We start from the raw sequence: 18,222 nt of genomic DNA, 5'->3' as shown, positions 1-18,222 counted from the left end.
CAAATGTACAGGAATTGCAGATCTTCGTGATCCCAACTGGATATGGGGATTTCTCCATCGAACAGGCTCAATGCACAAAAACAGTTAGTGATTCAATGATGAATTTTGGTGCTAGGTATGAACTGATGAGTTCATTCCTGGGAGTTAATCACACTGGTTTTGGTGGCAGTTGCTTCCCTTGATGAGAGAGCAGTTTGACGTTGCATGGGAACAGAGCTGGGGAAGGAGGAGAACAGAAAAAACCAAGAGTTTTGGGCACTGCTGACCTGCTGGCACTTTGGTCAGGGCCGAGTAAGGGTTAGCTAGGTAGTGGTTTTAGGGAACCACTCAGCAGCTTTAGATCCTGTCCTTTCAGCAGCGGACATTTTCTCCAGTTGAGATCCCTCAAAGAAGCCAAGCCGCCTGAGAAACCTTAGCCCCGCTTCTTTTTTAGGCTCTGCTGGCTTGACAGAAAGTTATAGTGTCCGAGCGTATTGTGGTTGGTAGCCGCTTCACCCTACGTCTGCTTGTTGCACTTGGACCTCCAGGGCCAGTACTCCTTGTGCATTTCACAGAGTTGAGGGTTATTGGGCCTACTCCTCTGTATGAGCAACTCTGGCTGTTCTGGAGTGGGAGGAGGAGGAGTAATTTAAAAAAGAAAAATCATTATCACCTGAGTCTTTGTAAAATAAATACTTCGGTATGTCTCCACTGCAAAGAAAACCCTGTGGTGCTACATCTGAGAGCCTGCGTCAACTGACTCTCGGGTCTTGGGCTGAGAGCTAAAAACAGCAGTGTAGATGCTCGGATTCAAACTAGGGCCCAGGCTTTGAAACCTTATGAGGGAGGGGGGACTCAGAGCCAAGGCTGCCCCCCCCCCCCGAGCCTGAATGTCTACACTGCTATTTTTAGCCCCATAGCACGAGCCCGAGCCTGTTGACCCGGACTCTGAGACTTGGCCCCGTGGGTTTTTCTTTGCAATGTAGACATACCCCTTGTTACTTGTTAATCACAGAACGGTGACCATGTGTGCCTGTAAGGAATTGCATTTCAGTGCTACCTCTTCCCTCTGGGGAAAGGCAGGAGAGTGGAAGTTGATAAAGTCAGAGCAGGACAGAGTTGAGAACTGTTCTGTTCCATCACCTTCAATTGACCTTGAGATGAATTTAAAGAAATAACATTAGGCCCCCCATGCATAGTATTTTCTAATGTAATGTAAGTTTAAACATTACATATGTTTGCTTCAAGCCACTTGTTATGTTCTTGACCCTGATGTATTGGGCCATCTGGCAGAGCCCTATGGGGAAATGAGCCGAAACCATCATTTTCGCTGTAAAATATGGTTTTGGTTTCGGTTTCATGTGTCTCTGAGCTACAAGAATTGTACTTTACTTACGGCAAGACTTACATAATGCAATGGATTTAAGCACTATCTCATTTGCTAGTAGTAAGTTTTTTGGGAAAGCTCCAAAAGAAGTTGGGGAAGATGCCAGTATCAAATCTACATTCCATCATTTTCCTTTTTTTAAAACATCTTTTGATATTATTTATATAGCACCCAAAAAAGTGACAAACCTTCAGACATAAATTGGATCCCAGCCCTCAGGCACAGAGGCTGCATCTACACTAGAAGTGCTGCACCGATGCAACTGTGCTGCTGTAGGGCTTCTGGTGAAGAGAGCTCTCCTGTTGACTTAACTACTTCCCACAAGAGGCTCTCCTGCCGATGCAGTGCTGTCTACACTGGTACTTCGGTCAGTATAACTTACGTCACTCCGGGCTGTGGATTGTTCATGCCCCTGAGCGACGTAAGTCCTAGTGTAGACAAGGTCTTAGTTTGAATACAGTCTTGGCGTGAGAGAAAGGAAGAGGGGTTACACTTCTTTTCTTTTTCCCTGTACATTTTTCCCTATTCTATTCCTCCTTGGCCCTTGCACTTAACCTAATGTCTGTTTACAATACACAATTCAGGGTAGTTGCTTTCTTTGGTGCCACTTTAACCCCAGCCAACAACAAATACTGGAGGTGACGCAGAACTGCAGTCAAAGTCAGATTGCCCGAGTTGGAAAACCGGCCTATTTACCAGCTTCTCTAGCCAGCTGTCAAATATCTGTTTGTCTTTTAATCCATCCAGGTAATTGAAACGAAGAATGAAATGGATTCAGACCGTGATACAGATCTAGCCTACAATAGTCTGAAGGTAAAGAATTTTAGAATGAGACTATTTTTGTGCGTTCAGTGCTAATAACCTTTTGAATGGCTCAAACAGCTTAAGTAAATCCATCTGACATCGGTAATAAACCAAAGCCTCTCTTAACTCATTCTGCCCATTAAAGACTGATATTGGGTGGCAGTCTGAAGGCACTCTGCAGCTTACTCTCTACCCTCTGGACTAGTTGTAGCTTCCAGCAGTCAGAGTGATGGCAGATGTTCCTAGGGAATGCCTCCTCACTGGCATATGCCATCTGCTGTGCCACTGATTTATCTATATGAGAGCTGAGTGGCAAATGCAGGCCTTCCTGTCACTACAAGCCTCCCAGCTTGACTCTCCTCTTGCACATCAAAAGATCTTCAGGTGCACATTGGTCCATCAATATACTGCATTTGGGGTAACTTGATCAGCAGCAATTGTGAATCCACATGCGTCTCTCCTTCAGTCTGATGTGGTTTTTAACTCCAAACACCCACTCTACCCAACTCTGCATCAATCTCTCTCATATAGTTCAGGCACCTATCACAATGGTAGCATTGAACCCAGCTGCAAAGTCAGCCCTTCATCAGCTGCTTTGGTCCAACCCTGTCTCCCTGTGCCCTTCAAGCTACAGAGTCATCCTCTCCTGTCCCCCACAAAAGAATCCTGAGCTATCCACCCACAACCCTCCTGCCCCAGTTCTCTGCCTAGCAGATACAGGCTGAGATAAGGTTATCAGGCTCTGCTTACCCCTTGCACCTGGATGTTGTGCAGGAGAGTGCAGTTTAGTAAACATCTGTGTTGACATCTAAGTGACTGTTTTCATATGAATCTCAGAGGTTTACTATAATGGTGATGACATTTTTATTTGTTTAGCTCTAAGGATGCATTAAGTAAACCTGGCAGGAAATGAGAGCACTTCTTTACACTGGAAGGTGACACCAGTGCTTTTTGGCCTTGCTGTATAATATGTGAGTGAAAATGTTCTGTAGGATGGATTGTTGCTCGGAGTCCATTGTACAAGCTGTTTGCTCTCCTCTTTCAGGCAAAACATGTGTTTCTCTTCACTGACAGTATACCAGATACACTCCCCTTTGCATGGACATTTTCATAATATTTCCTGTAGAGAAGATTTGTATCTTCTTGTTCTTGTGTGACTGTGTTTGTGTTGGAGTGCTTATGCATGAATTGACTGTCATGCAAACTCGTTTTCCGTACAACTCTTCCTGGGTGTACCCTGCTCAGCTAGTCCATCCTTGGAGGAGATGTGTCAAAAACAAATTCTTCTTTTAGTGCAGAAATTTAATTTTGGATCCTTCTCCTCTCCCTAGTTCCTGGACAAACATGGAAAGACACTTAGGAGATCTGAGAGAGTATTTATTAACCGAATATAAAAGGTCACACACTAAGCCACAGAGACCGCATATACCCATTTGTACTATTCGCATTATCTCCCCAGGTTCAAGCAGAGAAACAGAAATTAAAGATGGAAAAGATCTCCTGTCTATCCCCTCTATAAACACAACTGCCTAGACTACCATTCTCTGGTGCTTTGTCCAGCCCAATTTTCAGTGACTAAAGCAATGAGGCTTCATATACACTCACTGGACATAGTGTGTTGTCTGTAGATACCTACTGTGCTTTATTAGTATCTCTACAAAGCTCAAGATGGAAGTATGACTGGCACCTCAAATCCCTGTCCCAGAGTTCTTCCAACTGTTGGTTAAATACACCTACAACAGTTTTAAGTCACTCAAGCTATTATCACAAAATAAAATTGCAACTGGGGTGGACAAACTTTGCAGGTTCAAGCTGTGTCAATTTCTCCCATTGTTTTGGGAGTCACAAAACTAACATGAGGTTGCAAACTCCTGTCATTTTTACTCAAGCACAGGTTGCAAGTGGGCAACCTTAAGTCTGGAAATTTCTGACTTTAGAGTTTCTTTCCACTGTAACTTTAATAACTGTCTTTTAATGAGGTTTTGTTTGTATGAATAGATAGTAACACGAGTTTCAAAATATTTTCTTAAGGTTTAGTCTAAAACCAATGTACTTCTGAATAAAATGCAGCTCCTTAGAACCTTGTTTTGGTGTTGATGTTACGCAATAGCTGCTTTTCGGGTTGCATAAAGGAAAACACTGTGGGGTTAGCAACATGGAAATGTGAGCTTGCAACTGTATGGAACAGCTTTTACCTATGCAAATCGTTCTTTAACTTTTCCATTCTGTGGATCTGTTAATTTAAAAAGAAATCCTCTCCTGGATCCACTGACTCTCCCAACATCCTAATCTCCTACTTCTTGCTTCTTTATATGTTTTACTGTGCAGACCAATAAGGAAGGAGTCCACGGACCACTGATTCTCTGAGCCGTAGTTTGAGAATTGACCTAAGACTAACAAACATTCATCCCATTTTACGAAGTCATAATTTGTGTCTAACACTTCTACCCTGTGCTTTCAAGCTTTGTAATATCTCAGTCAGTTAACACAGTGGTGAAATTTCTGTCTAAAAAGGGCGACAGTTCCTGCTAAAAGCAAGAAGCAACAGTTTTATACAAAATCGTGACAGGAAGCATAAACTCCTGCAGCAAAAGTACTTCTTATTCCCATAGGTGAGCTGACCTAGGAGCAACTGGCTCCAAACTGAAAGAGCTGGAGACACAAAAATATAGGTCACTGGCATTTTACCCAACTTTGCATGTAGCACACATCTTTTCTGCTAAAAGAGGCTCCGTTTGCAAAGAAAGCATTACTCATAGCTGGTTCTGAGTGCTACTTTCCCATCGCATCCCCTTGGCAGCTGGTGCCATGTTGTAACAGAGCTATGCTCTCTCTCTCTTCCCTAGTGGTTTTCCCCCATTAATTTATTTCTCAAATATTTATAGTCTCTCTCTTTCCTTCACAAGAATGCCATAATTTGATTTACTTTTCCTTTATGCCAGTTTAAGAGGTTTAAAAAGTCTTCATTTTATGGAGATTTTTTTCTTGCCTTCTGAGGCTTATGATTAATGCCTGAGGTGTCCGAAACTTGTGAATAAATCGTTAATGTGCATCTGTTGGAGGAATTTCTCTTTCAGATATCAGAAAGAGTGGAAAAAATATTAGAGAGACAAGGTGGGTGAGGTAATCTCTTTTATTGGACCAACTTGTGTTGGTGAGAGGGACAAGCTTTCGAGCTTACACAGAGCTCTTCAGTGTAAGTTGAAAGCTTGTCTCTTTCACCATGAGGAGTTGGGTCCAATAAGAGATATTACCTCACCCACCTTGTCTCTCTAATGTCCTGGGGCCAACATGACTACAACACAGCATGGATAAAAGATTAGCATTATTACATCACTGGCAAACTGTTTTCATTCAGAATCAATATCTGGACTATGTTTTTAGTCCACTTCCTCTGAGGCCATGTCTCTTTCTCATTCCTCCTCATTTAAAGTAAGGCGGGGAGGGGAGTGTTTTCTCTTGCCAACACTCCCAGACAGCTAAACTAACGTGGGGAACCATAACATTTTCTTGAAAATAGACTTGTTCAACCAAACTACAGCAAAGAAGAACCATAGTGCTTCGGTTCTACTGTCCTACTAAACCCTATACCACCAGGTCTTGTAGTACCTAGTTCATAAATCACATGCTCCTTACCAGTTATTGCCCAGTTGCTTTGAGCTGGAAAGATTATTCAGAAGGTTGCAGCAAGGCAGCTCTTGCACCCCGATCCTTTACATCCTGAGCTTTGCCCTTGGGTAGGACGCACAGGCTGTGCTGGTTTCATTAGTTGACCATCTGCCTCCGGTGATGGACATAGATCAGGTGTCTGTGCTGATTCTTTTTAGATCTGACAGCAGCCTTCGATAAACTTGGTCTTGAGCTTTCGTTGACCCACTTGCAAACCTGGGCAGAGAGAGGTAGGAGTTATACATGAGTGGCTTCATTGTTTTCTCTCTCTTGGAGATCCAAGGGGTAGCACTGGACCACTGTTCATCCATCTTGTGGGCTTCCCTCTCCCCTCTGTTCGGTGCATGTGAGACAGCTCAGGAAGACAGTGAGAAGTTTGGGTTGGAGAGTCATCAGCATGCTGTTGATGCTCCGCTCTGCGTCTGTGTTGTCAGACTGATGACTCATTCACTCAGTTTTCCCAATGTCTAGCTGAAATCAGGACATGGAGACAGCTAGCTGGCTGAGGGCTCAAGCTGAATGAGATTGAAGTCATGCTGGTGGTTGAGAGAGAGAGCACCAGAGGAAATGGCACCAGTGATTATCAGCCCATTTGAGGTTTGTCTTTTTTGATAACTCAGGTTCACAATGTTAGTTGTTTTGTTTCTGGATGTCTGTCTAGTAGCAATAGCCAAGAGTTGCTTTTTTCATCTTCAGTTAGTAAAGAGATTGTGATTGTTCCCTTTGCATGCAGTCTTGCAACCTTCTTCCAGGCTTTGGTCGCCTCCAGATTGGAGTATTGCAGTGCACTTCATCTGGACAGGGCTGCAGCAGAGAAGACAACTAGGAAATAAGTTGATGCAGAAAGCTGTTGCCCACTATTTACTCAGTAATATTTCATATAGAGATCACGTTATACCGTGATGCAGAATTTGCACTGGCTTCTAATTCACTGCCAGGTCCAATTCAAGATGTTGATTTTTGACCTGTAAAGCCCTTTACAGTTTGAGTCTTGTGTAGTTTACAGATGGTGTCGTTCCTCAGCTGAGATCATCTGGGTTTCTACTTGACTGTCCCTAGATTTTATTGGCAGAGTTACTTCTATAGGTGTCGTTTGTCCGTGGAAGAGACCTGACTCTAGAATTAACTTCTTGTCTCACACTAACAGAGCCTGGGTTTGATCTTCAGGCACATTGCAAGGCCTGTCTGTTCACTCGAGTAAATTCAGTCCTGGGCAAGGGCCAACACAAGTCCTAAGCACCACTTAAGCCCTGTTTTGAAGACTTAAGCTGCATAGGATTTGTGCTGGTCCTTTGCACAGAGCTGAATTTCTTCCTCAGGCTCTTTTTGAAGAGTGGGGGTTGAGTAGGCAAGGTCCTAGTGCAGAGGTGGGCAAACTGTGGCCCATGGGCCACATTCAGCCCATGGGACCCTCTTGCCCAGCCTTTGAGCTACTGGCCGGGGAGGCTAGCTCCGGCCCCTCCCCCGCTGTCTCCCCTCCCACACAGCCTCAGCCCGCCATGCTGCCAGCGCTCTGGGCGGTGGGGCTGTAAGCTCCTGCCAGGCAGCGCGGCTGCAAGAGCAACTGGCCTGCCCTGGTGCTCTAGACTGTGCGGTGGCGTGGCTGGCGGTGGCGTGGCTGCCAGTCCTGGTGCTCTGAACGGCATGGTAAGGGGGTAGGGAGCAGGGGTTTGGATAACGGACCCGGGTTTCTGGGAGGCAGTCAGGGGACAGGGAGCAGGGGGCAGTTGGATGGGGTGGAGGATGGGGGGGCGGTTGGATAGGCCTGGGAGTCCTGGGGGGCCTGTCAGGGGGCAGGGATGTGGATAGGGGTTGGTGCAGCCAGGGGACAGGGAGCAGGGGGTGTTGGATAGGGGGTGGAGTCCCGGGGGGGGCAGTTAGTGTCGGGGGGTCCCAGAAGGGGGTGGTCAGGGGACAAGGAGCAGAGGAGGTTCGATGGATCGGGAGTTCTGAGTGGGGCAGTCAGGAGGTGGGAAGTGGGAGGGGCGGATAGGGAGTGGGGGCCAGGCTGTTTGCGGGGCACAGCCTTCCCTACCCGGCCCTCCGTACAGTTTCGGAACCCCAGTGTGGCCCTCGGGCCAAAAGGTTTGCCCACCCCTGTCCTAGTGTATCCATCACAGAGGGTTTTTTGAACACATGAATTTAGATCATTAGTGTTTTGTTTTATTGCACTTACTCCTAGAGAAATTTGGTAGATTCACAGTGCAAATGGAAATAACATGTATTTATCATGGGCGTGCATGCATGTATGTATAATAAACAGATTTATAAGGAGTTTGGTACAGACACTGACAGAACTTGTGCTGCAAGGCATTGTGGTGGCAGGACAGCAGCGTGAAATAAAATCAAGCAGACATAGGGTTAGTCGTGTACTTTCCTGTAGAGAGTCAGACATGCAGAATGCCACTTAGCCATGACTGGGCAAACAAAAAGGCGCTTATCAATCTCCCGGATTTCTTCTTCTGTCCGGGAAAGTGGGCTAGGAGTGGAAGCGCTGACAAGTCCTTGGGGTGATTTTGTGCTCCTAGCAGAACACAGTGCATAATTTCCCTTGGTTTAATTAGCTGGGATGTTTATTTTGTACCTTGAACTTGAAATATTAACAGATCATCGTAGAGATTTTTCTATCAAATATAAGAAATAGAGGAGAGGACAGATTACTGACCACCACCAATGCAAAATTCTGCTTCAGATTCCAGGACTTAGAGAGAGTCAGACCTTACCCAGCTCTGCTGTTGAAATGCCTTTCTACAGGCTGGGGTTATTTTGATGTATTAGATTAGGTGTGGGAACCAGCTTTGCATCTGCAATACATACAAACAAGTCAGAAATCCCTGTTCCTACTGCACATTCTGATACAAGGACTGATGCATTCAAAGGAAATTTTCTCTCTCTCAGTGTAATCCTTTGAATGGATCCATGGTCTTTTCAGAATATGTAGTTGGAGAAAGGGTTCCCGTCAGCATAATTGAACCACCCCCAAAGAGCGGCAGTAGCTATGTCAGCAGGAGAGCATCTCCCACCGACATAGTGCTGTCCACACCAGCACACTTGTCAGTGAAACTTACATTGGTCCGGGGTGTGTTTTTTCACACCCCTGGCTGACAAAAGTTTTACCAAGAAAAGTGCTAGTGTAGACATAGCCTAAGTACAGTATGAAGAGCCTGATCCCTCTGAATTCTAATCCCAAATTCTGCTACTAACTCTCTCGACTACTGTGGGCAAGTCACTTTGCCACTCTGTGCCTCTGTTTCCTGGATGAGCACAGTAGCTGTTTCAGTCATGTTGAAAGTAATTTAATAAAGCTCTTTGAACCTGTTGGTAGAAATTGTAATTCCAAATTGTCTTAGATGCTGCTAGCTGTTCTGTTAACAATGGCATGAGTACAAAAGGGAAAGAAAAGGCAGGAGACTTACGGAGTGCGGGAGAAATGCTTGTCAGATCACACATACTGCTTGTATTGAAAGAGATTTTCATGTCAGCTTGAAGATCATACTGTGCCTGAAACCACTCAGAAGGAACGCTATGGATAAGCTGCTTCGCTCGCTGGATGTGTAGCGAGTTATGTTCAGCCAAGAAGGAAATGGAAAGATAACATGAGATACACGTTTCCCTTTCTTCCCCACCTGCTGGTTATTACACGTGTAATTTAGAAGACATTTCTGTCTCTCACACACCCTTACTCTCTTAGGCTTTCTGCTACCGCATTTTAAGTACTGGGAGTAATGTAGATCTGCAGGTAATGTTGTTATTTACAATAACATTCATATGTTTAAAGGCCACTGTTCTTTAGTTACATTTTATAAATCAAAGAAAGTCTCTTACAAGCAAATATTTACAGTTTGGAAGCTAACATTTAGGAGAGAAAATAGAGAAATTCTAACACATTAACGAGTCAATTTGAATGTAGCTGTGCATCTTTCTAACAAATTTGAAACTTGCTTTTACCCTCAGTGTTCAGAGTTTGATTACTTGTAGAGTGGATGTGGGTGTGGGAACCCCAGTTTTTATTCTTGGCCAAAGCACCTTCGGCAGATGTAACCCTTGGTGATGCAAGGGGAGAGACTGATGAGAATGAAAAGAAAACAGGAACCCTCTATGGCAAATAACCCTCTTTCTCCAAGTGGATTGCTGTTTTGAGGAGTGTTTATGCAAACCCTGTCTTCTGTCCATAAGTCACTTCTGAGCATGAGCAGAAGTAGGCAAATAGAGGCAGTTAATAATGGTATCAACTTGTTATAGTGAAGGACTCATTGGAGTTCTGACCCTGGCCAGCCTTAGATATTCCCTGCTCTAACTGGGTGCTGCTAGAGGAATTCTTCGTTTGTTTTAATATCAACAAGCAGTTTCTCTGGGCTTTGCTCAGCAGTCTATGCAATTAGCATTCCTATAAATATTCACAAACCCATTCAACCCCTCTGCAAAATGAAAAGGAGCGTGAAAAATTTCCAAATAGCCTCTCCTTATCCAATTTAATTCAAATCTGTTACCCCCTTTGCTTCCTGTACAGATTTTTTTTTCCTTGTAACTTTTTTAAAGGACCTATTGCAAACAGGATTTACTGAACAAAAGTAAACGTCACGCACATGTCAAGAACCCTTTCTTCCTACAAAGCCTTCATGCACTGTGCTCCCACTGAAGTCAGTGGAACTTACACAGACGGATCCATGTTGCAGGATCCAACTTTATTTTGATCAACTCCTGGTGTAAAGCAGTGGCTCTCAAAGCCGGTCCGCCGCTTGTTCAGGGAAAGCCCCTGGCGCGCCGGACCGGTTTGTTTACCTGCTGCAACCCGCAGGTTCAGCCGATCGCGTCTCCCACTGGCCACGGTTCGCCGCTCCAGGCCAATGGGGGCTGCGGAACGCGGCACGGGCCAAGGGACGTGCTGACTGCCCTTCCCGCAGCCCCCATTGGCCTGGAGCGGCGAACCGCAGCCAGTGGGCACCGCAATCAGCTGAACCTGCGGACGCTGCAGGTAGACAAACCGGTCTGGCGCGCCAGGGGCTTTCCCTGAACAAGCGGCGGACCGGCTTTGAGAGCCACTGGTGTAAAGCACCTGATGGTGTTCCACTAACAATAGTGTCAATTCAGCTAAGAGCATGCAGTCGGTTCAGACACCAAATGGGTTAGTTACTTAATGCTTGTAAAACATCTGAGAAAATCACGTGATTAAGCTAATTTGTTCAGATATATACTCCTAAAACAAGCAGGTACCAACATGCAATAGAAAATGGTTGTATGAGAGACTGATCCACAGCCCTCTGAAGTCAGAGATTCATAGTTTCATAGATTTTAAGGACAGATGGGCCTACGAATATCACTTGGTCTGACCTCCTGCATAACACAGCCAAAGAACCTCACCCAATAATTCCTGCATCAAGCTCATATCTTCTCTTTGAGCTAGAGCATATCTTGTAGAAAGATACCCAGTCTTGACTTAGACTTGGAGTGATGGGGAAGCCACATCATTAGGTACATTGTTCTGATGGTTAATTATCTTCACTGTTAAAAATGTGCACCTTATTTCTAATCTGAATTTGTCTAGCTTCAGCTTCGCACCATCAGCTCTCCTTATACCTTTTATTTTGCGAGATTTAAGAGCTGTCTGCGAGAGTCTCTCCATCAGCTTCAGTTGGATCAGGCCCAATACGCAAAACTCTCACAGCAGCTGCCTCATCGGCTGTTCATATGTAGCCATCCCTGGCAGTGTGTGCATGCTTGCATGAGCGAGAGAGGGGGAAAAAAGGGTTTCAAGGTGAACCCCAGACATTGAATATGAGCACTCTACGATAGGACCAGGAAGGAACAGAAACTATGACTCATACTATTACAAAGCAAAATCAAGATGATTAATTTTCTTTCAAGTTCCAAACAGTTAGAAATATTGAAAACAGGGTGCACTGTCCCTGGAGCAGTGATGTTAACGGAACAGTCCTTAGCAAAAGAGGTGGGTAGGTGTGAAGTAGCTAGCTAGATATTTCTCTCACTTTATGCTAATCGGGCACATAAGCTAGTTTACATAGTGAGATGTTCCTTTCACCCTGTCCCCCTCCAACAGGTATACTCAGTTGTTGCATCTTGTCTTAAACTCGATTGTGAGCTCTCTGGGGAAGGAATTATCTCCTACTATGTATTTGTACCTAACATGATAGGAAACCGGTTATGACTGGGGTTTCAGGGATCACTAGCTGAGACACATAATTTTACAGCTGAGGAAACTGAGGCACAGAGAAGTTAGGATACTTGCCCGCATTCACCGAGTGAAGCTCAAAGTAGAGATTAGAACCCAAGAGTCCTGACTAGGGCTGTCAATTTAATCACAATTAACTCACATAATTAACTCAAAAAAAAATCATGTTTAATTGCAGTTTTAATTGCACTGTTAAACAATAGAATACCAATTGAAATTTATTACATCTTTTTGGATGGTTTTCTACATTTTCAAATATATTGATTTCTATTACAAAACAGAATACAAAGTGTATAGTGCTCACATTCTATTATTTGTATTACAAATATTTGGACTGTAAAAATGATAAAAGAATAGCATTTTTCAATTCACCTCATACAAGTACTGTAGTGTAATCTCTTTATCGTGAAAGTGCAACTTAACAGATGTAGATTTTTTGTTTGTTACATAACTGCACTACGTGCCAGATACGCTAAACATTCGTATGCCCCTTCATGCTTCGGCTACCATTTCAGAGGACATGCTTCCATGCTGAGGACACTTGTTAAAAAAATAATCCGTTAATTAAATTTGTGACTGAACTCCTTGGGGTAGAATTGTATGTCTCCTGCTCTGTTCTTCTCGCATTCTGCCATGTATTTCATGTTATAGCCATTTTGGATGGTGACTCAGTACATGTTGTTCGTTTTAAGAACACTTTCACTGCAGATTTGACAAAATGCAAAGAAGGTACCAATGTGAGATTTCTAAAGATAGCTACAGCACTTGACCCAAGGTTTAAGAATCTGAAGTGCCTTCCAAAATCTGATTGGGACAAGGTGTGGAGCATGCTTTCAGAAGTCTTAAAAGCGCAACACTCTGATGCGGAAACTACAGAACCCAAACTACCAAAGAAGAAAATTAGCCTTCTGCTGGTAGAATCTGACTCAGATGATGAAAGTGATCTGCGTTGGTCTGCACTGCTTTGGATCATTATCGAGCAGAACCCATCATCAGCATGGGCACATGTCCTCTGGAATAGTGGTTGAATCATGAAGGGACATATGAATCTTTAGCACATCTGGCATGTAAATATCTTGCGACGCTAGCTACAGTAGTGCCATGCGAACGCCTATTCTCACTTTCAGGTGACATTATAAACAAGAAGCGGGCAGCATTATCTCCTGCAAATGTGAACGAACTTGTTTATTTGAGCGATTGGCTGAAGAAGAAGTAGGACTGATCAGACTTGTAGGCTCTAAAGTTTTACATTGTTTTATTTTTGAATGTAGTTTTTTTGTACATAATTCTACATTTGTAAGTTCAACTTCCATGATAGAGTTTGCACTACAGTACTTGTATTAAGTGAATTGAAAAATATTTTTTTTGTTACAGTGCAAATATTCTTAATCAAAAATAAAGTGAGCACTGTACACTTTATATTCAGTGTTCTAATTGAAATCAATATATTTGAAAATGTAGAAAACATCCAAAAATATTTAAATAAATGGTATTCTAGTCTTGTTTAACAGTGCAATTAATCGCGATTAATTTTTTTAATCACTTGACAGCCCTAGTCCTGACTCACAAGTCTGCTGCTGTAACCAATGGACAGTGCTGCCCCTGGTGGATTTCTAATTCAGGGGGTTCTTAACTTTGCAAACAGATGTTTCAGGTGCTTTCTAGATATCAGTACACTGGTTAAACTACAGTTTACTTTCTACCTGCCAGCAGTTGTTACTGCTGAATTCTCATATGCAGGGTGGAGGTTGCTTTAGCTGTCGCACTTTAATCCCCTGCCCCACATCCCCTTCTTGCCTAGCAAAAATAAAATAATAAATGTTGCAACCATCTCAGCAAAAATAGGTACAACAAAGGCACACGGATCATTATTCAAGAGAAACAGCTGGCGTAAAGCCTGTGAATTCCTGACCCTGTCCGTCAAATGCTGTGGACTGAGGAGCAGTCAGAGAAGGAAAATGCTCTAACCGCAAACAGCACAGTGGAGGCAACTCCTACAAATTAGATTAATAAATCCTACTGTGCTTTCAAACAGCTGTAACTCACCCCGCTGGAGATTTAAAATGGTGAAGCAGCAGTGTAAACAGTGTGCGTCTCCACCTTAGGTGGAATCTTACAACTGCCCATAGCAAACACATTGAACTCTTGGGTGGGTTTTTGGTTGGTTTGGTGGTGGAGGTCGGGGGGCGGAATTGTTGGGGGGGGCGGGCGGGTCAGGGAGGTTGCAGTTAATTTTTAAAAGAGAGACAGAATTTAATGAAGGACTACCCCAAACTGTAACTCTTAACTTTGGGTCCCTGTGAATGTGTCCCTGGAGGCTGGCTTTTCAAAATATTCAAATTTATCCTTGGCACTTTGACCACCAGCATTCCGGTGCTGATTTCTTAATTGAAAAGAGAAGGGAAGGGAGAAATATCTGAATGTTGGGTTCAGATTTCTCCTAGAGGAACTTCTTCATGTTCATGCAGGTTGAAAATGACACTTTGTGGGATCTGCTCTTCCTTCGTTCTGATTTTAGTTATAGATGATATATATGTGACCAGACAGCTGATGTAATAAAATAGTATTGTGTTTTCCACTGTGTTGAACTTAGAGGTTCAAATGTGTTAATGCAGTTGAATTGACTGTAATATTTTATAAAAGTTTCTTCAACAAAAATATTGTTAGTGATTCTAGTTGTCAAAGGTTATGAAAGCAAATAAAATGCAAGCAAAATGGGAGCGTTCTAACTGGCTCTCATGGATGTCAATTACACTGTAGTGGTTACTGGTAAATCACAAAGGGTCTGGGATTACAGCCTGGTACAACTTGAAGTAAGGGAGACAGAATAATAGTTTTGAAAGGCACATGGCTGGACTGGTAGCAACCCTGATATCAGCACTAGTTGTTATTTTTTTAGTAGTGCTCATCGGTAATTGAGTTACGTTAAAGGCATAACAGAAATAAATGAGGCAGTTGTACAAATGTGCTGGACGCTTTGGATGAACTAGACAATGGTTTGGTATTTTACAGAGGCAAGAATTGGAATCAGAGAACAAGAAACTGAAAAATGAACTGAATGAGCTGAGGAAGACTATTGTAGACCGGGTGACCCAAAACAACTCATCCAGTGATATCCAGGACAGTTATACCCTCTTATTAAACCAGCTTAAATCAGCCAATGAGGAACTGGAAGTGAGGAAAGAGGAGGTGCTTATCCTAAGGGCACAGATTATAAAGGAAGCCCAGCAAAAAGAGACTGGCAAAAATATGGTAATTGAAAGGGAAAATCTTGTTCCGCTCCTATCACTGACTATTCATTACCTGTCCTGATCTCATGAAAAATGATGCTTTTGCTTTGGTAAATTGTAGACAACAGTGGATGATTATCTGAAACTTCCTCTGTGTAGCAGGGTGCTGATACAAAAGCACCTAATTAGCTCCTGCTCAGCCAGCTCCAATCAAGAGAAATAGATTGGGGCTGGTGGAACAGGCCTGATGCCTGGCCTGGGGATTGGCTTCACCTGTGGGCCTGACAAGCTAGCAGCTATAAGGGCTGGGAGCCAGTATAAAGGGGGCAGCCAGAGGGAAAGGTCAGGCTCCTGGCTGACTGCTAGCCAAAGAGGGAACTAACCCTGTAAGCCTTGTAAATAGCTCAACATGGGTGGTGGGAGAACTGTGTGTGTAAATAAAGGCACGGGTGCTGCATAACAGGAAGCCACTCAGAGCTTTATTGGGGCAGTCAGCGGGCCCCAGGAAGAGGACCCTGTTACACAAGATCTCAAGGTATATCATCTGGAAGGGGGAAGATGACAGGAAAACAGGTTTTAGGCCAGGTTCTGCTTTCATGCACATGGGTGTAAAGAAAAAGTAACGCCATTTACACCTGGGTAATCGAGAGCCAAACTTGGCCCCTGGAATTTGTGAGGGTTTTTTTCCTGCTGCTGTTTAAAGCAAGTCTGTTATGTATAAAAATCCCCCCTCTCCAGCATTTGGAGATTTAAATTTCCACTTCATTTTCTCAAGGTTTTAGCACCTTCCATGCTTCAGACCATGATCCCAAACTATCTCCTCCGCAAACCGACAGTGTGCCCCCTCGATCTGTCATCGTTACTGAGGCCCACTCTCACTTGCCTGACCCCCACAGGCACATACCCCCTCTCTTGTCCACATAAGACAATAGGCCAGAATAGGATAGGCCCTCCAGGAAAGGCCATTAAACACGCTCTTAGCATCCAGAGTTTGAAAGACTTGAATGAGACCCAAGGGATTTCATGAAGATGATGATGATGTTGTTCTGTGTGTGAAATTTAGGACTCGAACATCAACACATATACCAGCTGGCCAAACAGTGACAAGCACGTCGATGCAGAGGATGCAATTGAGGCCTACCATGGGGTGTGTCAGACAAATCGGTAAGTGTGTCTCCATTGATCTTTACAGCAAAGGTGGGCCTAGGCCGCAAAGGTGGGCCTAGGCCACAAAGCATGGATTCAGATCTGAAGTAAATTCTGATGGTGGGGCACTGTTGGCTTTCGGTGTCTGGTTTGGGCCTGTTACAGAGAGAAAGAGCTGTGAAGTTGGGAGTAGGATCCAAAGCTCAGAGGATTGGGTCTGCCCCTTGCTGAAGGAGGGGAAGCACTGGGCAGGTGGAACAACCAAAGGTTGCAGAGAGAAAAATAAATGCCCACCAAAGCCGAGTTACCCTCCACTACACGGGCTTCCTTATGGCAGAAGCTGGGCAGTGCAGTATAGAGTCCAGAACTGAGCAGTGCAGTCCTGCAATATGGAAGCCCATGGAGCTGAAGGACTGAGAGATTTTAAATATAAAAATCTTTAAATCCAGCCCTGATATAGTAGCAAGAGTAGAATACTGCTTATATTTTAGAGAAGAATTATGAGTTAGTCGTTTCAGAAAACTCTTAATGTCATGCTGGGAAGTCAGTTGTTAGGAGAATGCCTATCCCATTTCCCTAGAGGCAAAAAGTCTGTTCCAGTGAAATGAGCTAATGTACACATCTATGTAGTCTCAGGCATCACCCACATTATCTGCTATTTCTGTATCTAAACTCTGAGCCAAGAATCCTCTTTGATTACAGATTTCCTAAGGTGATAGTTCATACTCTGAATTTCTTCCTTCATAATAATAACAATAATAATAGAGTTTATGCTGTTGTTGAGAAATTCACTTTGTGCAACTATCCAGGAGTACATAAGATCTATAGATAATATCTTGTAAAGAGACAAGTTAATAAGTGAATTAAATGTTTATTTTACTGCAAGGAAATTGAATATTTGCTTGTCTCTACGTGGTTATCTGGCAGGAATAGAGGGGTTTTTTCCCATTGCAAATTTTCATTTACCCAGGATATTCATGAGACCTAACTGTTGCAGAGTTTGACTAATGATTTCTAATAAAATAGCGTACCTAGCCAGTTTGTAAACTCTGGCACATGAAAGCTCTTTCCTTTTCCACCAGGAAAAGGAATTCATAAAATCTGGGAGAGGAATTTCTCTCCATTTAAAGGTGCAGTACACAGAAAAGAAATTATAACAATACTGTCTAAATACACCACATGGGCAAGAAGAGAACTTCTCTGTTCAGCAGAGCAGGTCTGGCACCACTGAAAATGGCCCTAGTTGGAGCTGAACTAAGTGAAGTGTTTGAGTTTGATGTTTCAAAATTCCTTTCAGATTTTATTCAGAGAAGACGGCAGTGCTTACATTGCACTTTGACAAATGAGGGTGGTGTAAACATTAATTAACTAATCCGCTTAATTAAAGAAGAGTGGTCCTATTGACTTTTTAATGAATCAGTCTATCTGAACTTCTGGGTGAGGGAACCCTTAGTGGTTTTGAGTCAATACCATACTGATGAATCCAGACTAAATGCTTATTGCCTATCATTCCCAAAGTGGTTTTCTCTTAAGATAATGACACCCCTTTGAGTTGATTTCATAATTGACCACATTTTAATATGGTTAAAAAATAAAAACGGGAGGAGGGAAGGATTTTTGTCTTGCAAGAACATCAGCTGGGAAAAATCACCATCCAGTCAGAGTTCTCCTGTTAGTAGTATGCAAATAACGATAATTAATAAACAGTGAAGACAATCATTTATTTATTTGTCAATGTTTAAATGCACATCCCAGTGCTGAGCCTCTGACCATAAGCATGGTGACAAGTCAGTATTTAAAACAACAAATTGACTCAA

The 18,222-nt window shown here is 43.4% G+C and overlaps 1 protein-coding gene across 4 annotated transcripts in view; it reads left to right on the top strand.

The window, feature by feature from the left end:
* Positions 1-18,222, top strand: part of MYO5B (myosin VB) — a 357,700-nt gene that overhangs the window by 305,195 nt on the left and 34,283 nt on the right. For all 4 annotated transcript variants that reach the window (XM_043546335.1, XM_043546334.1, XM_027817527.3 and 1 more), the window contains exons 27-29: positions 2,114-2,179; positions 15,042-15,281; positions 16,323-16,423. In XM_043546335.1, the coding sequence (XP_043402270.1) occupies positions 2,114-2,179; positions 15,042-15,281; positions 16,323-16,423 (407 nt within the window). The remainder of the gene's footprint in view (positions 1-2,113; positions 2,180-15,041; positions 15,282-16,322; positions 16,424-18,222) is intronic.

The sequence above is a fragment of the Chelonia mydas genome, chromosome 5 (assembly GCF_015237465.2).
Source record: "Chelonia mydas isolate rCheMyd1 chromosome 5, rCheMyd1.pri.v2, whole genome shotgun sequence".
Classification (NCBI taxonomy): domain Eukaryota; kingdom Metazoa; phylum Chordata; order Testudines; family Cheloniidae; genus Chelonia; species Chelonia mydas.
This window is presented reverse-complemented; position numbering and strand designations above follow the sequence as displayed.